Here is a 21,982-nt window from a genome sequence, read left to right as displayed (position 1 = left end):
GGACAAATCAGGACAAACCCAGATTTCGATTCATTTGTATTCTGAAACTTTTCTAACCTAGGCCCTGTTTACACGACAACGTTTCACATGACAACACCTAATCCACAAAAAAAAATAAATAAATTGCTTTTACACTGCAGCAGCGGACACAGAGACAACGATGTAGTTAGTATGCCGGGCCACTGGAGGGCGCTGTTGCTTGATTTTGTTATGAAACTACACAGACGGGTGTGCAGAGAACAACACACTGTAAACGTGAAGAAAATGGAGAGAACCCGACATCCGCATGGGACTGATGATGCATCGGATGATATCACGGGTGAGTCTCAACTATTAAACTGCTGATCTGGACGATAAAACTAGAATATAGACCGCACCACTACGCGGCCGCCATGTTTGTTTACAACTGAATAAGCAGGAGGGAGGGGGAGAGGTGTGCATGCGCAGTAACAGGCTCTATTGCCTCCGGCAGTCTCCGCAGGAGGGATTTGCGCCGTGAAAGAATCTTTTTTCCACCTTGGGAGCCGGATTAAAAACTTTGCGGATACAGTGCATCCGCAAACTGGTGCCGTGTAAACGGACCCCCCAAAAAGTGAAGGAAGTTTTGCGGATACACTGGAATTCGTTGTCGTGTTAACGGGGCTCTAGTCATGATCATGTTATCATGTTACGTCATGATTGTTATCAAAATGTGTGATTGTTTTGGGAAGGCTGCGATTGGTGCTATAAAAACCCTCCTAAACTTGAATGTACGACACAAGACTCTTCTGAGGAGTTTGCAATTCATACTCACAGCTAATTCGGTTGCTGATCTATGATTTTGAGGACTGTAGCTGAGGAACTGTGTCCGATGGATCGTTCAAATCTTCACCGTCACTCAGACCATTTCAGGCGCAGATGTTGCGTCACCTGTTCCTGCCTGCTGTCGATGCCGCTGAGCCTGAAGTTGCTCACTGTTGCCACGTGTTACTTGAGGTTAAAGTTTTATGGCGCACACATTCAGCTCACGCCTCCTGCCATGAATGTAAAGTGGATCGCATGGCCGAGCAGGCTGAGAATACCAGTCCTCCGATCGCATGCCGAAGGGGCTCATCTATTTCAGCTCCCAACTTTCAGTGGAATGGTTTATATCCTACACTTTATCAGCAATACACTGTGTATTCTATACTGATGGAGAGTGGCGCGCTTCAATCTGCTTCTTGAGTGCTTTGACGTTTGACCCTTGACCTCCACCCTATTCCACACTTTCGTTCCGTCTGTTCCACATGTTCAATACGTCATCGGGAAAATGGCATTCTGGGAATTTATGGTAATAAACTTAAATGGAGTAACAGAGTTTTATGTTCGAGGCCAGCGGCTTGAACTTCATCCCTCCTCCTCAGGTTTCAGTGTCCTTGGAAAAGCCAATGACTCCACATTAGTCTGGATGAAGAGCAAAGACGGCACATGGCAGCTCATGGTGACTGGCTGTCTGAATTCTACAGCAAAAAAAAACAAAAAACCCACTATATAAGAAGGTTGCAGTTTATAAGAAGCCAAGATGTTTCCCTCCGTGCAGTGGCGTTTCTAGATGTAAATACTTGGTGGGGCAAGATTTTATTTCAGGTCTAGTGACATTCCAAAGTAAAGTGTGTCAACAACCAGCCCCAACATTATAACAACCATATAGACGCTGATCCCGTGAAAATGTTGAGCCTTGGAGATAGGCGATTGAAAAATGTTAAAATTGAATTAAAAAACAAAACAAACAAACTCAATGACAGGATGCAATTGGTTCGATTTGAATAAATTATCATTACATTTAAATAAAACCAAACTTATGCTGTTTGGAAAACGTAAAGTAAATATGCAAGTAAAAGTAATGATAGATAAAGTTGAAACAGAAAGAGTGCATGAGAATACATTTCTGGGTGTGTTTCTTGATCACAAAATCTGCTGGAACCCCCACATGAAACCTGTGAGAGCAAAAGTAACACGGAGCATTGGAGCGATGGGGAAAGGAAGGCAGGTTTTGAATGGGAGAGCACTGTATACTCTGTACTGTACACTGGTGTTACCATATTTAGATTACTGTGTGGAAGTATGGGGCAATACCTATAAAACCACCTTACATTCACTGAGCACTATACAACAAAGAGCCATTCGTATAGTAAGTGATGTAGGGTATCACGAACACACCAATATACTGTTTTTAAAACTACACACCTTCAAGTTTGGGGATCTGGTTGAATTTAAGACTGCACAAATAATGTATAAAGCAATAAATAAGCTGCTCCTGTAAACATACACAAACTGTTCAAAGACAGAGTGGGGGGTTCAACTTTAGAGGGAAACTAGACTTCAAACAGCATTCTGCTCGGACCAATTTAAAAAGTATGTGTATTTCCATTTGTGGGCTGGTTTTGTGGAATGATGACAACATTAAACAAAGTATGAATATAACACAATTTTTTTTTTTTTTAAATGTACAAAAGATATATCTTTGATAAATACAGAAATGAAGAAGGAGAATGAAAGTCTCACAGATTTTAATGGTGCTTGTTCATTGTGTGTTTTTTTATTATTCTGTTTTCATAAAAAGCTCGATTCAAAGTAGATCCTTCAAGGTTATGCGTTGATTCATGCAGCAGCTTTCTCCCATGCCGACTCTATACTCCACTGCTGCAGCGCTGCGACTTTTACGCCAAAATAAACTCGGGTTTTCGGTCCGTTCCCCTGTGTGTCTCACCGCGCCTGTCCAATTATCCAATTGCCTTCTCCTCCTCGTCAGTCTCATGTGGGACACCTGCTGTTTCCCTGCCTTCCCTGTGTATTTAAACCAGATCCCAAACTGTATCTGTGTGTCCCTCAATACTGACACCTGCTGGATCTTAAAAATCATTGCAGGAAACAGAGTTGAGACTCAACTGACATACTGATTCAATGACGTAGTATGTTCAATATTATTTAAGTTATAGTATTTTATAGTGTGTGTATATATATATATATATATATATGTATATATTTATTTAAGATCAAAATATGTCTGATATATTTAAAATATGCAGTCAATAAAGTTGGAAAAGGGGAAGTGGAGTGAATGTGATGTTGCTTATCTACTTGTCTTTGCTGCATGAAGAGTTTTTTTTATACATACATTTTATTAAAAAAAAATGTTTTATGTATTGGTGACTGTGTATGCCAATTCAAAGCATTACACTCCAGTGCATGATATCGTATTTTCATCTTGGGGGATGACCTTTGAGTGTGAAACTCTCTTCCCCTCTGACAACTCCACTGTAGCTGGAATGAAACGGAGCAATCACAAAAAGTCTTTGTCTTATAGTGATAAACTCATCGGCTGTAAGGGGAGTTCTGTCTGTTTTTAATGAGGATACACACACACACACACACACACACACTGGGTCCTTCTCATCCTTCAGCCTTGCCAGGATTTGATATGTGCTGTTCCAACGTGTTGGTACCTTCTTGATAAGTTTCACAGTGGTTTTGTCCCATCTGTTGTTGCATTTGAGCAAACTCCTCTTTGGCTGAGGTGCCCCTTCTGTGTGTGTGTGTGTGTGTGTGTGTGTGTGTGTGTGTGTGTGTGTGTGTGTGTGTGTGTGTGTGTGTGTGTGTGAAGATGATTTAAGGGGGACTGGTGACTTGAGAATACCAGGTGAGGACTCCTTTAAATTGACATGAAATCAATAAATAAAACAAACATGGAGCTCATTCTAAGGCTGTTTCATGCCGCAACTTTCTCTTACGAGAGTAAACACAAGATTTTGACTGGTCCGGATGTTCGGCACGCTATGATTGGCCGCCATGATGTAAGCACTGTATGTGATGGCGGCCCTCTGCTCAGACACAGAAATAACATTAAAAAAAAGACAAAGAAAAAATATATATATATATCATCTACAAACAAACACACCACGGAGATATAAAATTAAACACGGGGCATCATTTGTAAATCATATGAAGTTCAAAGTTTAGACGAGCAGTAAGCTGCTGTCACATCAGCAGTGAGATTTACTGATGGCACTGCAGGCGAGTTCCTGACAGTTGGAATCTTTCCAAATACATTATTTCTGCTTCACAATGAAAGGAAGAGCCGACATCGGAGAATGTTGGCTCCACACACACTCACACCTCGGGGGCAATTTAGCATCAATTGACCTTACATGCATGTTTCTGGACTGTGGGAGGAAAACCGGAGGACCCAGAGGACACACACACACACACACACACACACACACACACACACACACACACACACACACACACACACACACACACACACACACACACACACACACACACACACACACACGGGTGGAGAACATGCAAACTCCACAAAGAGAGGCCCTGGCTCGCTGTGAAGCAAGATCGCTCTCCACTGCGCCACCAGGCGGCGCCCTGGGAGACTCTGGAGTTTATGACAATGGTGAATCATTACATGTTTGTTTTTTTTTTATGTACAGTTCACACTATCCCAACCTTTTTTTGTGGAGTTGAAATGGTGAGATTTATTACTTGACCTACATAATTACCAATGGCCCAGTCCAGTGAAGGCTGAGGACCTTTGATCGGGGTGTGTGTGTGTGTGTGTGTGTGTGTGTGTGGGGGGGGGGGGGGGGGGGGGGGTTAAGAAACCCAAACTTAAAAAGGAGAGTGAACAGTATGTACATATGTGTGACCCACATCCTCCTACATATGGCCGAGATCCTGAGCTGTGAGCGGTTTATGGGAGAGGCAGCTTAAGGTGCAGCTGGTAAAAATAAACCTGTACAGGCTGTTCCTGTCTCTCCTGAGATATCCTGCTGGAGCTTACATACAACGTGTTAGATAACGAGAATAAACAATTGCAGTAATACAGTAAGACTCTTTGTTTGAAGCGGTTTGCTGAAACATTTCATGGACACAAACACAACATTTTGAGTCACACAAACTATGTGCTGGGATAAACTGTGTGCTGCTGAAAAGACAACAAACCGGTTTTTAATGAATATCCATTGTGATTTGATGGTCAGTAACACCTAGAAGAAAAGATGATGTCCACAGTGGACATATGTAACGCAACTGTAGAAGTATTGATTACATTTCCCACCTCTAATAATTACTTTTACTTCACTGGACAAATAAAAATGCTATAAAATGTAACCAGAATGATGTGTGGAGAGTAAAAATCATGACAGACTACAGCCAAGAAGAAGAAGAAGTTTTTTCATTGTCAACGGAGCAAAGTCATCATGATAAAAAGAAAAGAAAGAAAAGTAGGAAGGATGCAGACGCAGCCGGAACATGTCAGGCAGGTAAAAAACTTCTTCTTCTTTTTTTTTACCTTCCTTTTTTAGAAGTCCACAGTGAAGCGCAGGTCCTTGGATTGGAGAAACCTGCTGTTCCTGGCAGCTTTCCAGATGTCCTGCTTCAGACGTCGGGAGATGAATGTGACGATAACGCCAAGGGGCCTCGAGCGGTCCTGGCGCCTTCTCCCCTGGGCGACATCAATGGCACGGAGGGACTTTTCCTTCTCAGAAGGCAGGATTTTCTGTTGGCAAATACCAACGACTTCCTCACATTTTCCTTTTCTGCCTCGGGCACAAGATGTCGCTTCAGATTCCACCGCCGAGCCTCTCGCTTTCCAGCTCTGCCACACCAGCTCTGCATTTCAGAGCAGATTCTTCACTCTTTCCCACACGTTTTTCAATCCCACAAACCTTTTCATTTATGAGTTTAGCGGTAACGGAGGGAATCTCTCCTCCACCGCTTCTTCGACGTGGCAGTCCGCGTTGTTGGGGTTAGGGTACCTCCACCAGTGTTCTACTGCAGGTGTGTGTGTGTGAAATGCTTGTGCTCGTCCAGCGGGTGTTAGAAAGAGGAATAAACCGCTTCAATTCTGCAACCGTCGGCGTCTTCCCCTTCTCCCGCCATCCAAACTCCACATCGGAATCGAACCGACAGACGGGTTTTGTTACCAGCAGACACGAGCCACAAGTGAGTGAATGAAACTCCACAATAAAGCCGGTTTCTCAACTCCGGTTCTGCTGAGAACCTGGAGGAAGGAAACGTCAGTTTGCCTGCTGCTCCATCCTGAAGACCTGAAACAATAGTTTTGTTGTCATTTGTTCCGGAGTGATTGTTTTGTACACTTTATTTAAGGAAAAGAAAGAATCCAGGCATTACAATGAATGGCAGAAATTTGTCTGAACACATTTTATGTATTATGATAAAAAGTACTTCCTGTTTTACCTATAATTTTTTTTTTCCAAATTCTGTTCTAGGTTCAACGAATTAATGAACCAAATGGTAAACCAGTCGTGAAAATTCATCCAGAAATATCACTTTGAGAACGCGTTAACCTTGAATATCAAAAAGTATCACTTGTCCGACTGTATTATCGTGACAGTATTTTGTATTTAATTTATTGAGGTATATACTTCAAAGCATTCATCACAGAGTCATAAAAAGGCCGAAGGAAATGAAACGGAGAGGAAACGAAGCAGGAAAGTTTTGATAATCTGACCACTGGTGAACATTCATCCAAGACATTTTTTTTCAAATTGGAGACATTTGCAGCTTTAGACTCACTTCCTGCACGCAGATTCAAACGTTCTGAATGAAAACTTCACCGTTAACGGGTGTTTATGTGCAGACGGCTTGATCACATGGTCTGCTGATGTGTCATTTGACTGTTGAGAACAGATTATCGATAGCAGATTATCGTGTTCAGGTGGAATAAGGCAGCTAAATGGTCAATAACTCCCTGTTATGTTGTGTTGCTATGGAATGCGTTACTCACCGATACAACATATAGAGATGGTACAAACACGCAGAATGACGTCAGTTTACTGGATTCAGATTCGGTCTTGCTCAGTCAAATTCAGTTCTTCAGTGATTTCTTGGGACTCTTTGCCAAAGAAGTGCTCAAATGCTGTACAGCGCCCAAAAGATGCACCAGAGATGTAACATCAGCTTCCTGGTAGTTTTACAACGTTTATTCACAATTCAGTTATTGGAGCTAAAAATAAATGGGAAGAAAAAAATAAAAAATAAAAAATCAGACTGGTGTAAAACACAAAATGTACAGAAATCTACATGCAGTGTCGCATAAAACAAATCTTCCTGAATGAAAGGCAATAAACGCTCTAATTCAATCGGACATGTTTCTTCTCCTCAAACAGCTGAACAAAATACCGATTCCAAGTACTTGATAAAATTATTTCGATGAAACAGTTTTATAAAATCAATGGCGACATAAACTCCACGGCATTTCTGGGCTACCGAGCCGAAACGTTTGTGGCGTTCTGGTCACAATCGTCTGTTTCTGGGATTGAACCGTCGGCCGTGTGCACACGAGGACGAACATTAGGAGACGGCACATTACGGCGGTCCAGGATGGTACAGAGGAACAGTTCCCGTCCAGTAAGGCTTGAAATGGGCTGGTTCTGAACCACACGACTGTGGCACTTTCACTGCTACTGGACCTCCGGCTGTGAAGCTCCGAGCAGTGGTTGGTGCTTCCTGCCTCCATGTATGTTAATGGTTTGGTTTAAGTGCCGTGAGAGCTGAATTTCATCACTGACTATTAAAACCGAAGTGACGCATCGTCACTATGATATCATAGGATCATAGATGTGAGACGGTAAACAGCACCGTTGGTACACAGCAGTCGTTATCCTTCATATTCTTCTATAACTTTTACATTTCAGTTACTGGCTAAACTGAAAAGCTTCTCGGACAAGGTACCTTTTTATTTTTATTTTATTTTATAACTTTAGGAGCAACAGGACATTAATTGAGGGACTATAGACATTATTGCCCTTGATTACTTTAACAATTTAGTGTTCCTTATGTCTGACCTGCAGACATTTTCAATCAGACAGAAAAATAAAAAAAATGAAATGTACCGATTTGGATTAAAAACCATGATCAGTTCATATTAGTGAACACTGAGATAAATATTACCCAAATAAATTTTTCTTCTTTCAATATTTCTTTATTAGTTGCACACGTCACTCATATGTTCCCTTTTGCGTTAACAAAAAAAAAAAAAAAAAACAAGGATTCACTTGAGCAGCATCGTTATCTTCATGTTCATCTTAATTCATATCTGTGGCTTTAAAATGCTTAAGAGACTTCATAACCTCCACTCAGTGGGACTTTTCAAAAGTAAAATTAACTCCAGCTCAACGAAGAGTTTAGATCTTCTTTATCAAAACAAATCAGTCAAAAAGTTGACATTTTTTGTAATTGATCCTTTAAATTAATTTCATGATCCACGTTTCTAAATTGGTGGTGTTTGTTTCGTTTGCGGCACGTCGACTCTGCTGCTGTGTCACAAAACGTGAGGCCGTCAAGAAAGCCGGGACAATTCTTGGACGATATTTATGACAAGCAGACTTGGCTCAGTTTCATTTTCATGGGTGGCAGAGAGCCTTTCCCGGCATGTCAACAATCCCACAATCCCTCCTGCCATCACTCGTCAGTAAGACACCCGGGGCCTGAATCACAGAGATCACGCACACAGCGCAGTGAGCTACGTCACACTCATGCAAATAGATTGTACTCTTTAGGCCTCATCCACACGAGCCAAAACGATCTTTTTTTTTCTCCCCGGTGTTCTAAACAAAAAAAAAAAAATTCCATCCACACGTCATTGAGCACAACTCAACACGAGGCTTCAGGGCATGTAGTACATATGCCAGGCCTTTAGGGGCGCTGTGACTCACCGAATACACCAAAACACAGAAGACGACACGATGCGTATAGAAGGTTTCAGGTTCAGTTTACACGACACCAGTGGGTGGTTCCACGGTATCCGCAAAGTTTTTAATCCGGCTCCCAAGGTGGAAAGATTCTTTCACAGCTGCTAATCCCTCCTGCAGAGACTGCCGGAGGCTACATAGCCTGTTAACTGCGCATGCACATCTCTCTCCCTCCCTCCTGCTCATTCAGTTGTAAACAAACATGGCGGCCCCGTAGTGGTACGACCCGCGGTCCATATTCTAGTTTTATCGTCCAAATCAGTAGTTCAATAGTTGAGACTCACCCCTGATCTCATCCGATGCATCATCAGTCCATGCGGATGTCAGGTTCTCTCCATTTACTTCACGTTTATAGTGTTTTGTTCTCTACACACACGTCTGTGTAGTTTCATAACAAAATCAAGCAATAGCGCCCTCCAGTGGCCCGGCATAGTAACTACATCATTGTATCTGTGTCCACTGCTGCAGTGTAAGCGCACTCCTTTTTTTTTTGCGGATTAGGTGTTGTCACGTGTAACGTTGTCGTGTAAACAGGGCCTCAGTGTGATTGAAAAAACGTTTATATTTACTTGCCGCTCAGTAAAGCAGCGGCGGCCTTGCGCATGCGTGGTGTGGAGGCAGTGTGGTGAGGGTGTCCCCTGGTCTGACTGCAGCTGGGACTGCTGCAGGAGGGAGGGAGGTGCTGTCAATGCTTCGGGACGGAGGAGGGGCTCACAGCAGGACCCGCTGCTCGTTGACGACACTGACTGCAGAACGATACGTGCTTTCACGTCAGAGTCGCCAATAACACTAGAAAACAGCACCTGAAAAGTCGCCAGATTTAGCGACAAAATCGCCAAGTTGGCAACAGTGTTCTTTGCACACACGCCGGTGTAGTTTCATTACAAAATCGAGCACCAGCGCCCTCCAGTGGCCCGGCATACCAACTACATCGTTGTCTCCATGTCCACTGCCACAGTGTAAATACTCCTTGTTTTTTAACGGATTAGGTGTTGTCACGTGAAACGTTGTCGTGTAAATGGGGCCTTAGTTTGCATGCCTCCCTCCCCCTCATCCCCCCTACCTTATCTCACCTCACCTCACTCCACAATAGGGCTCAGTGAGGCGGTGCCTAAGGTGAGTGGGGTTAAGGCTACTTAACTGCGGTCTGGGCCCTCACCCGACTTTGCACAATTTTAACTACACTTAAGTCACGTAGGGTCTTGAGGGGTTAAAGCTGGCCTTAGGGGTTCTGTCCTGTGCTTTTTGAGCCACATGGGTGGCGATGTGGGGCTTGATGGCCTTGGATCCCAGGGTGTCCGCTGCAGGCCTCCACCCACACCCAGACCCACACCCACCTCATCAATGAGATGTGCTGCTGTTGTTGCTTGTTGTCTCCCGTAATTTATTTAACCGTCAAAATCATGTACTTCTGTATTTGTTGTTGCTACTTTGCTAATTTATGTACCTGCTCGAAAGTCATGTTAATGTGCCGTTCAATTTTGTTTAATCTGACAACGGTTGGAAAGTGTATGTATGTGTGTGTCAACGGTAAATATTATATATTTTTTATATATAGCCCCCCCCCCCCCCCCCCGGCCTTTCAATCTTCTCTCTTTCCTCTTTGTCTTTGAGCGTTCCCACCCTGACAAAAATAAATAAATAAATAAATAAATAAAACATACACTGGCTTGCCCATAATGTCACTCCAGGTGTTATTCTCAAGCCCTGTTCAGACGACAACGTCGTTTTATGAAACGGTGTCGTTTTTGATCAATCATCCAAAACGGCGCCGCGTTTTAGGAGCCTGAAATCTGAGTTGTTCTGAAAAAAGATTCCAGGATTGAGAAATTCAAAAACGCCGCCTCAGCTTTTACGTGTGGACAGGCAGGTGGACTGTCATCGTCCCGCCTCTCGACCTGACAACTCCTCGAGCCTATCCGTGATGTCACTTCACAACAACAATGGCGTACTACATGCTCCAGATCGAGGTGCGGAAGCGACTGATACTATTTGCATCTTCGTCTCTGTTTTTAGTGTTTTCCTGTGGAAGAGTTACAGCGCCACCTATGGGCCTGGCATATGCACTACATCGTTTTGAGACATTTTCATGGCGTCATGCGGATGCAGATACTTCCTGCACCGATGTCGTGTGGACGGGAAACTTTTTAAGAACGACAGGGAGAAAAAGTATCATTTTGGCTGGCGTGGTCAGGGCCTAAGCTGATTACCCCAAAACCGAGAGTGATTGTGAGCGTGCAACTTGGCTCGCCACGTGCTGGATGTCAGTGAGTCGGGACGCGAGCACTTTCCCCTGAAGCGGCTTCACACTCTGAGAAGGGATGTACTTCTGTGAAACCTTGCTCTTCACTCTCTGCTGAGAGGTTTTCCAGGGTGGGTCCGAGGAACTCGCGCGATGGCTTCAAACACCTCTGTGTTGCTGCTGAATCGGCAGAAGTTGAAACTGACCCGTCTCCTGATTTAATTTCCCACTGAAAGGGCCACTTTAACGAACTTCAGAGAGCTTCATGGTAGATGTAATCTGCAGCTGATTAGCAGGTTTAAAAAGGTCTGCCACAGTTTCAGGCGCTTGTAAAACACACAGAGTAAACAGATCCCATGAAAAGTAAGTACAAAATATATGTATTAAATAGGTTCAAATATGGAGCGTCACTAAACTTCTGTAGGATTCGAAAGAGCTTTTGAGGCTGCATTCATGTGCAAATATACAACACTCTTCCAGATAAGCATGTTTCAAACCTAACAATAGAGGAATGAGCTCTACAAAAGAAACAGACCATTCAGTACATGACAATACAGTTTCACGTTTTCTACCACTGTTGAATAATACCATGTAACAATGAGTCACAGCAGAAAATAAAAACATCCCCATGGAAATGTTTTCATTGAAACAATAGTTCTGTTCTTATCACAATTTCAATCTTATTTTTAAGATAAGATTTAAAGATAACGATTGACCCGACACTAAGAGGGATGTAGAACGATGACGGTGTTACGATCACGCACACAGTCGAACTATGAGCAGCACAAACTAACCCCAGGATCTCTGGATCACGGAGTTCCTGCCACTGTGAAGGTTTCGTATTGGACAGCCGAGTCAATCCTAACATCAGACACACTTAGTAAACACAGACATCCAGAGTGTTAAAGTAGGAGCGCTTAAGTTTGATGGAAATGGCAGAGAAGCGTCAATCAGGTATGTCCCCCCCCCCCCAGTGCAGTATCAGACCGTTTCACACCTCTTATAATCTATTCCAAAAATATCCAGGTGCCTTTCTACAAGGCTAGTCCGAAAGAGGCCGTCCACAAACGTGATGCGTTAGTCTTGAGGTGAGAACGAGCTCGACCCTCTGACAGCCGATGGAACCTTCCAGACTGTTCTGAACAAACATCTGCTCAAATGTTGCTTCCCCGACCGTCATAAACTCAGAAACACAGCTGACGCTTTATTGACTGATCTGTGTGTCAATCCTTCAGGGGTACTTAAGCTCAAAACCAATTGCATTGGTCTAACGACTAAATGATCGACTCCCAAGAACATCCCATAAGGAATCCTCCATTGGAGATTATTTAACAGAACTGATTGTCTTCCCTTTGCTTCTGTCTTTCATGACATCAACGATTTCCCAAAAAGAACAGCTTCTTCCAGCAGGTGGTGAATCGATGTTATTCTATTCTACCGTTTTCCATTTGATGGTCAAATGTAAAAAAACAACAACAACAACAACAAAAAAGCAGTTTCACAAATTCCAGTATATATACAGACATGAGGGATGGAAATTTCCCTTAGTCTGCTCTCAGACAAGTTCACTTTCTTATTTTGAGGTCACTTCATTTGTTCTGTCTTGGATCAAAGTGAAATTATATATTTTTTTCAAGTGGCAGCGGTGATGCAGACCCTTCATCTTTTCTTTTTTTTTTTTTTTCCATTACAGGACTGATGGTTAATTATGAAGCTTTGAGCTTTGAGACTGAGATTGAGTCCTGACAGCAGACCTTTCTGCAGCTCCCATTGTTCTTGAGTTGGAGTTGTGCAGTCCATTACGTTGAAATACAAAAGAAACTAACTCTTTCACAGCAATGTTGTTTTGTGATCACAGTTCCAGCAGCATTTCAGATTAAAATTCAAGGCTGTCCAACACTGGTCTGTAAACTGAAGATCTTTCAGATAACACTACGGCAATCATTTGTGCACTAACACTTATTTGACACATTTATGCGCAACCCAATATGGGCCAAAATCCTATGCATGTGCTCACTCACATGTTTACAGCAGTGAACCAAACACCATCGGTGTGATTCGATGCACCCAAAAGTTCGGAGAAGAAGCCAACCTCACCGAAGGTCACTCCACCGTACAGTCACTCGTAAAAAGCATGCTGAAGTTATCGTGACGCCTTCAATGTCACAGTTTGTTCACAGTGTCAGCACCGTTTCAGGAGGTACCATCACAATTCTCTGGTGGTCATCATTTGGTCTCTGCCCTCTGAACAGATGGTTTGGCACGTTATTGTCCCGCTGTGTCGGTTTTCAGTCAAACGACATCAGGTTTGCTGGCATCTGTTGAGAGAACGCAACAAAATGGTTGGTTTTTATTAACATTAGCCTCTTTTCAACATTGAACCTTTAAAAAGTAGATAAAAAGTCCCACAACAACGCTGCCATAACAGTGAGGAAGAGATCGACATCCTGCTTTGATGGATAGTAACATGGACCATGTGTGATGGAGTTTTATTGTGAAGAGGTTTTTTTTGAGACGACGCTGGAAAGGAAAGTAGCTTTCCGGAAAGACCGATCCGAAACTTCTTCCTTTTGAATAAAACACCGGGGCAACAAGTTCAGAAAAAACTATTTTAAATATGGAGGGTCAAATCCAATGTGACGAGAATCTATCCAAGCATCGTGGTGAGCTTGGTCGCCGCACTGTAACAAGATTACCCGTTTGGATCTAGTCAGTGTGGAGCAGCAAGGGCCTACGTTGGAAGACGTCCTTTATGAAATACTAGTGGCCGCTGCGGACCTCAGACGTGTGTCTGATTGACCACGGTAGCCTCCATCGACTGCCGGTTCAAACTGGCCGCAGCTCCCCACAATCCCAACTAGAAAAGAGTATAATGTATGATGAGGAGGCTTTCTATTTTTAGTGTTTGGTCTCTTACGAGTTCTGATGAACTTATGTGGTTCTTCAATTCCTGAGGCTTCACTGTATGAAGCCCCTGGTGTGTGCTGTCCCCTCACAAGAGCTGGAAGGTGAATAATTAATCCGTTTCTTTTTCACTTCGATGGCCAATAAAAAGGAAAATTTAATTAACTGTCGAGGCAGTGAACGCAAATAATCTGGTTTTTGGGACAAAGTGTTGTTGAACACGTGCGGAGCCAAAACCGATGAGAGTAGAACATACCTGAGGTCTACTGCTTCTACATGCTTCCTCCAGGTTTTTGTGCCAGATGATGGCCGAAAACCTGGACCCCGTCTGGAACTTGTAAACATTGCCTGCAGATTGAATCACACATTATACATCTGCGGGAGCCTCTGCAGTGTCGCCGAGACCAAAAGAGAAGAACATAGCGAGCGATAACGGAGGGCTGGAACTGACCGTGTTCTGGATCGTTGAGATGGAAGATGTTGGGTCTTGCTGGGTCGTCTGGGAGCACCACCATCCATCCAGTCACGCAAACCTTCTTACACGGGTTTGACTTGTACTGGGGTGCAAACAAAAGTACAAATATTCAGACTTGTGGTCATGAAAGAAATCAAAACTCTCAGGTGAACCGATAAAATGTGGACAAACTGCTCAATCACACATGCTGAGGCAGTTTTGGACACTTTGCACTCACAACATTAGACTTCATTTTTGTTGTTATTAAAGTAAAAGCACCCGATTTTTTCAGATTCAGTTCCTAAGGCACAGTAAATAGCATGCTTATACAAATAAGTGGTGCTTTAGCTCTGAGTGCATTATGCAGGTGAGTAACTAATAATTCAAAGATGAACATTTTACACACTATTGTCAGCACTGACCATGTCGGATGGAGCTCTGAGCCGCCAGAAGCTCAACATAAAATGTGATTCTACGGTAATAACTGTGTGTGTGGAGAATGTAAGAAACCTATCGACTGAAAATAAATCTAAATTTGTTCTATAACACGTCACAATTAAAGATGTTGGTGAAGTGATTACTGTGGTGTCCCTTATTTATGACGATTTGTTTGGATTACCGACTCCAAGAGTGAAATGAAACTTCAGGCTTCACTCTTGTATTCCAAAAGCATGAGACTCACGTGTTTCCTTTCAGAGGCTCTTAGTGCTTTTGCCCCATAGAATGTGAGAGTTGATCCCGACAGGGCAATCCAAAACCTGGTCCATGAAGTCAGCTGTCAAGACAGGAAAACCAGCAATGTCAGAGGCGCATTCAATACTCCAGACGAGATGAAGACAAAGGTCCAGGGGTACCTTTGGCTTACGCCCCTCTTTCATTAGAGTTTTCCTTTTCAGAGGTCCTTCAATGGTCACGCTGGTTCCCTCGCTGCATTCGTAGCAGGAGGTGGCAGCAGAGAAGCTGAAGATAATAGAAAGCGAAGGACAGTAAACGCGGTGAGTGACTGTGTTGTGTTGTCTGAACAGAAACCTTGGTGAACTTAATACCAAACAGTGTGAGGATGGTGAGACAGTATAAATCTGGTAGCAGGTTTCTCTCTTGTCAGGATATTTGGAAAGTTTGCCAACACGTCGAGTCAAAATAATAGAGATCACAATTCGGTAGAAGACAGGAACTGCAATGACGGCAGTGTACGAATCGGTTCGGTCAGAAAAAGACAGAAGTCAAATTGGCTGAGTACCAAAGTTTGTTTCGAGTCCTGCAGTCAGCAGTTAGTGTATGTAGACAATCAATTGAACATTTTCTGATTTTAATGGATTCGTTCATGTAAAATCTCTGAGAACCTTTGTACTAAGTTTAGCTGTAACTATCTTCATTAACATTGTTTGTTTTGGTTACAATATAAACTGGCATGGGAGGTTAAGAGGCGTTATGATGTGGGGCATGCCGTGAGCGGGTGACATGGAACGATCGCATCAAACAACACGACACAACATGAAAGATGTGTTCTCTGCCACGTCACTGTACCTGTACACATAACTGTGGCTCCGCGGGGAGTTGCGGAGGGGAACCCTCCAGTTGGGGCCCAGTGTTGCATACATACGGCCTCTGTTTGTGACACATTATCACATCAAAGTCAGTCGGAGGGGGGGGGGGGGGGGGGGGGGGGGGGTCACATGGGACTGGGGTGGGACTGAGCAGTGTATCTCACAAAAAGACCAGAGTGTTAAAACAAGACAAATGTGAGACTGTCAAGTCACAGTGGTTTCAAATCCGTCTCTGATTCACAGAACGGCAGCAACATTTAAACACACTGATATCATAAATGTTAAATACGCTGCAGGTACAGACACAAACAAGCTATTATAGGGAATATACTTCACAAACTGCATGAGCACAGTCAAAAACAACACATTAGTCATTGTGTGAGCCAGTGATGCACTGTCTAACAGATAACAAATATTACATGTCATAAATAAATTAAATGCTGAATCACTTATTTTTAAGTCACAGAAATATTAAGTTTCAGCATTTACATTAAAAGTGTACCCTTTTTTTTCCACTTTTGAAAAATAAATGTGTCACCAAGGCTTACAACGGTAAAAATGTGTTTAAAAGCGATCATATGTTTCTCCATCCTCATGAGCAGTTACACTACACAGAGTTAGGATTCACCCGTACAAACTAGACTCTTCCTGCCTGAGTGAAAGTAACCACATGCAGATGGACAGAACTAGAAAAGTAATGTGCTTTTACAAAACGTGTTTGCTTCGTATTCACCTTATTCATTTATTTATTTAAGAGGAGGGTGAGTTATGAATGACTAAATATATACTGTTGGTGTTATATACTTTCTTTCAGGATTCACACAGTACAGTGTGGAATACTAACATCTCTTTAGGCTGAGATGTAGCCGTCACTGATTCTACTTTGATATCTCTATAGTTGAATAATTGCCTTTACTGTCGTGGTTATTCTCTAGTTAACAGTGGCTCAGAGTGAAGTGAAATGTAATTCTCACCTCTCCATTCCAGGTGACAGCTCTTCCCCAAATGAGCTTTCACTGCTACCTGGCAGAGCAAAATAAATAAATATGGTGACAAATAAATTGAGAAGAAATGACATGATTTAAGTTCCAGGACGACGTGACGACAGTACAAATAATTACACATACCTACTGACAGCCCATTGGACACGGACGTACAGTGCGGATCGTTCCTAGCTGGACTTTGAGACTCCAAGAAGCTGTCATCGAGGAGATGGCGGGCCTTCTCGATGGGGAACGTGGCACTCCTGCTCTCCGAGATGCCGTACTGACACATCATACTGTGGACGCAGAGACCAACGGGAAACCAATTCAATCTTCTTAATGTCATTTGATGGCGATAAAACCTGGTGTGCTTGTACGTAAGCGGTAATGGTAGAAGTAAAGCTCGTTCCGGCTGAGCTCATCTTGAGGTATGAGCACATACAGTACAAGCCCTGTCCTCCACTCCTCACAAAGAGAGGAATGCCTGGTCGCAGCATTAACTGGTCTGTGGTAAAGCCTTTTCAAGGCTGTGGGCTTCCAGTTAAAACAGTCTGACTTTAATATGACAGCATGCCTGGTTGGAGAGAGTTCGCCTAATTGTATTCCACCCATTGTGACTTTGAGGGAGAAATGAAAAAAACAACTGTGTGTGTGTGTGTGTGTGTGTGTGTGTGTGTGTGTGTGTGTGTGTGTGTGTGTGTGTGTGTGTGTGTGTGTGTGTGTGTGTGTGTGTGTGCTTTCTCTGTAAAAGTGGCTTGTTGCATTTCTAAATCCAGTTGAATTTCGCTGTCATGTTAATTGCCGGCTGAATGTGGGAGTCGAGTTTTATTTGTGCGGTGGTTCATCAGTGAGCAGCTGGATTAGAGCTGCTGTGACACGCTGGCGACAAAAGGAGGCGGACGGAGGAGGAATAAGAGCCGTTGTTAGTTTCTTGATATCCCCCCTTCAATGACCTTCAGTTCAATCCTGAACCACCCTCTTTGTTAAGATCCCTGCTTCTGTTTCATCAGAGATTTCTACCCATTCCTCATGTTCAGAGGGCTGTGCACCGCTGAAACGTTTTAACATCTCCTTTAAATAATTTGAAGAGGAAATCTGGACAGTTTAAGGCACAGTCCCTGCAGGCAAGGACCACATGATCCACCTGTAGGCCTGTTCTAAAAATAGCACAGATGACAAATGAGCTGCGTCTAAAATGTTATTCTATTACGTTGCTATTCTTTTTTTTTTTTTTTTTTTTTAAATCACAATTGCATTTATATAGATTTAAAAATGACAATATTTTTTAAATATTTTATAATTTGAAATGTGTTTATAATACATGAAGTTTGGATCCCTGGTGCTGGTCAGTTCCGGGGGGGTTAGAAGCTTCTGGGTTGGAAAGGAGCCGCCTCCGCTGGCTCACCGCCAGGAAAAGGTAGAACTGAGTGACGTGGTAATAAAATCTATGTAGGAAGCTGCTTCGCCCATACAGTCAGTGTAGTACAGTGGTTATGACTCTCACCTGCTGTGCATAGAGACGATGGTTCAAGTCCTTGTTGGTGGGTTAATTTATTTAGATGTTTGGTTCATTTTAAAGACGCACTTTTGTTTATTACATCCACCAAGGATAGTAACAAGTAATAAAATCATGGGTGTATATTTGTTTGTCTGTCAGCAAGATTACGTGAAAACTACTGCACGGATGTTTTTCCACCACAGATATTAGGCCATGGAAGATTCCATTAAATTTTAGAGGTTATCTGGGAACCTTTGAAAGTGTTGAAAGTTCCCGACCCGTCGACTAGTGAAAATGGGAAATTTTTTCTATGGAAGTTTTTTTTTCGTCGTTTGATTTTTGCTGAGATTAATAGAAATAAAGTGCTGAATATTGATATCATCCGTTTCCCACCTCGTTAAGTCATTGTTGATAATTATTGTGAGAAATCATTAATGTGATCAGTGTCTTCACATAGATGAGTATCATTACTAATAATATATAACTAAAGGTAAACTGAGACAATGCATACTTGTTATACCGGTAGCCCTTCGTAAACCTCAATACCAACGAAGAAGCTCTCAGTTTCAAAAAGGTTGGTGACGCCTGGTTTAAGTTCATCCAGATTTGTGTCCCCATAAACAGAAATAATCCGTTTTTGAAGACCCCGTGTTTTTTTTTGCTGAATCGTCGCGTTTCAAAGCCGCCAGTGGACGACGCCCAGGAGTATCTTGGCGACTCACTCGTTCCCCAGGCTGTGGCTCTTCCTGTGGTGAGACGGTGGGGGCGTGGGGATGTGCACCCCCACAGAGGCGTCGGGGCAGGTGGGCCGCCGGTTCAATCTCACAGAGGCCGATACTTCAGAGAGGCCTGAAACACAGACCACAGCTCACATTTCTTCAAGGACTGGCGATGTTGAGAAATGTAAATACAAATAATTTAAACTGCTTTACAGAGATTTTCTTATTAAAGTTTTGACATGAAGCGGAAGACACTCCGCTTAATATCTCCGTCTTAGTTTTCATGCCCACGCTTTTGTTTTTAATGCTGTTTTCATCTTGTTCGGTCCAAACACATTGTGACGAAAAATAAGATGAGAGTTTTGTCAATGAAATGAATATTGTAAAAGACCCTTGCATCAGTGTGCAGTAGTAGTTCTGTCCGGCGCTTCTTACCTGCGAGGTCTTCTTTAGAGGAGGCGATGCGCGGTGAACTGTTGCCAGGTTCTATCTTCAAAGAAAGCCTGCAACACAAGCGGTTTCTCAGACACAGCAGCTCTCTGCGGTAAACGGCTCAGTCATTTTCAACTCTGATGATGATTTGTTGTGGCCAATTTTCTCAAAAATGTAGCTTTGAATTTTGGGTGTTTTCCTGTTTGCCAGATGTTGCAAAGCTCTGGAAACGACAGAAATGGCTGCATAGACTTGTCATTTTCTTCCATTTTATTTATGGAACTTCAGAACATGAAATTCAATGAACTTGAAGACCAAAAAGTCATTTCGGTTGTAAAAAACAAAAGTACTTGTTATGTGGAAAAAAATAACATTCTTTCAACGCAAGAGGCAAAAACACTGCAGAACTTCTCTCCTTTGTTCAATGTGAATTATTCACTCTGAATCACTGTCCATGGTTCAAAATTATGTTCTATTTGACTCAACATTCAGAATTTAGTGAGCTAATAAAGGCTTTTTGTTTGATAAAGTGGCCATGATTCATCAAATCAATTAATTTGTGAGTGCTTGGTCAGGATATGCTTGATCAGGCTTTACTGATTATTTTAACATCTGCGTTGTTATTATTGGGCGATAGCTAGATGGGAGTGTGGAAGTACTTTTAATTTGACTAAATATCATGCATGGTACAAACAGAAGCTCCAGAATAACCATAAATATTTAAGAGCTTTTATGAAGAGGAAGAAGAATCACACTTTATTAATCTCTTAAGGCTGTTTGTCCCTGTATCTCAGCCTTTAAAACTTTTAGCTATGAAACCATCGCCTGGGATTTACAGACACAACACCCCCCACGCCCCTAAAAAAAATTAATAAATCAAAACCAAGAGAACATCTCATCACCAAAGGGAGTCCAACGTTACAGACAGCAAAACCTGCAACGTTTGAACTTCTCTGGTCAGTTTAGCTTTTCTGTCGCTGAGAAACCTGGAGGCTCAGCAATTAGGAAACGAGCGACAAAACAAGTTGACTCATCAAACATCACGATGGACTTAAAATTGCATGAATTTGAAAAAGTCATGGTTAAAAAAAACAAACAATAATTCATTCATTTTCTTCCGCTTATCTGTTTCCGGGTCGCGGGGGTGACAGTCTGAGCACCGTCACCCAGATCACAATGCACCGATTCAGAACCTTCCTGCAGGTGGTGAGCCCACGGGAAAGTGACGCCCGGCGTGGGACATGAACCCACTACCCCTGAGATTGTGAGTCTCATGCTCTACCAACTGAGCTAGCCGGGGAAAAATAATAATAATAAAAATAAATAAATAAAACTTACTTGAAGTTGTCATCCTCTACAAACTTCTGGAGTTCCTCAATGTAGCGAACCGACAGCAGATATTTCTGTACGTGTGGCAGCGTCACCAGGTGATCTGATGGAAAAGGAAGATACTTTTAACTTCAACCTGTTCAGAGGAAACAACATTTACCTCACTTGTTTTAAAGAAAGTAAAATTAAAAGTGCCGTCCCACCCCGACGCTTCTGCAGCGAGGGATCTGTCTTGTCTGTCTGTCCTCCTATCTCCTCCCCCCAACCAGCAGAAAGTCTCCACCTCTTTGCCTGGTTCTGCAGGGTTCTTCCTATAAAAAGGTTTTTTTTCCTTTCCACCGTTGCTTCTGCTTTCTCAGGCCCGACTCAGAGTCAATGCAGGTCGCTTCTTACTATAAGGCAAGGCCATTACCTGCTGTACCACTGTGTGCCAACATAGCAAACACATCAGATCCATGAATCTTAAAATTAGACCAGTTGTTTTTCCCCACATTGAGAATTAAAACATAAGTTATTGCTATTTATCTGCCTCATGGACTTTCTCTCTCACCAAGTAGAACGTTCTCAATAAAATAAATGTTGACTCTTACAGGAGTTTGATGTCAAGATGATTTGGTTCTTGCGGTGCATCGGCCACTGATTTTGTTTTGTGCTGTATTATTATCAAATGATTAAAATAATGAGAGTCACCAGTTCAGTTTTTCGGGGCACAGCTCTTCTTAAGGAGAGAAAATGGACAATTGATCAGTCCAGTCAATCTCATATAGATATTCTGAACTATGAATTTGGAACACTGAATTACCATTATATGAACTATTATTATTATTGCAAAATAAGCATTAAGCTTAATTTAGAGTGATAACATTGAAGGTCTGAGGCATTCAATCTGGAGAACCATCTAGTCAGACCACAGCCTGGAGCACCTCAGATCCAGCGATGTGCCTCTGGTGAAGAGCCGGCCAGCAACAAATCGGTCCATCAGGAATTAAGTCCGATGCAGCTTTGGAGACACTGCACGGTGCTTTGAGGCGACTGACTGGTGGACACTGTGAGCAACGCCACGAGGGCATGACAGAGTCGACAGAGTGCATCGCGTCACCTCCCGTGAGCGCCAGGACCCCCCC

The 21,982-nt window shown here is 42.8% G+C and overlaps 1 protein-coding gene across 1 annotated transcript in view; it reads right to left on the bottom strand.

Moving 5' to 3' along the window:
• Positions 1-12,572: 12,572 nt before the first annotated feature.
• LOC308117669 (ras-specific guanine nucleotide-releasing factor RalGPS1-like) overlaps positions 12,573-21,982 on the bottom strand; it is a 28,592-nt gene continuing 19,182 nt past the window's right edge. Inside the window, exons 10-20 of the mRNA XM_080476712.1 lie at positions 20,868-20,961; positions 19,533-19,600; positions 19,101-19,227; positions 17,025-17,176; positions 16,872-16,920; positions 15,878-15,958; positions 15,205-15,310; positions 15,033-15,125; positions 14,348-14,453; positions 14,153-14,244; positions 12,573-13,310 (exon numbers count right to left, since the gene is read on the bottom strand). Coding sequence (XP_080332838.1) covers positions 13,281-13,310; positions 14,153-14,244; positions 14,348-14,453; positions 15,033-15,125; positions 15,205-15,310; positions 15,878-15,958; positions 16,872-16,920; positions 17,025-17,176; positions 19,101-19,227; positions 19,533-19,600; positions 20,868-20,961 — 998 coding nt within the window. The 3' untranslated portion in view covers positions 12,573-13,280. The remainder of the gene's footprint in view (positions 13,311-14,152; positions 14,245-14,347; positions 14,454-15,032; positions 15,126-15,204; positions 15,311-15,877; positions 15,959-16,871; positions 16,921-17,024; positions 17,177-19,100; positions 19,228-19,532; positions 19,601-20,867; positions 20,962-21,982) is intronic.

Source organism: Lipophrys pholis (genome assembly GCF_963383615.2).
Source record: "Lipophrys pholis genome assembly, chromosome: 12".
Taxonomy (NCBI): Eukaryota; Metazoa; Chordata; class Actinopteri; order Blenniiformes; family Blenniidae; genus Lipophrys; species Lipophrys pholis.
The sequence above is the reverse complement of the archived record's forward strand: the minus strand, read 5'-3'. Positions and strand labels throughout refer to the sequence as shown.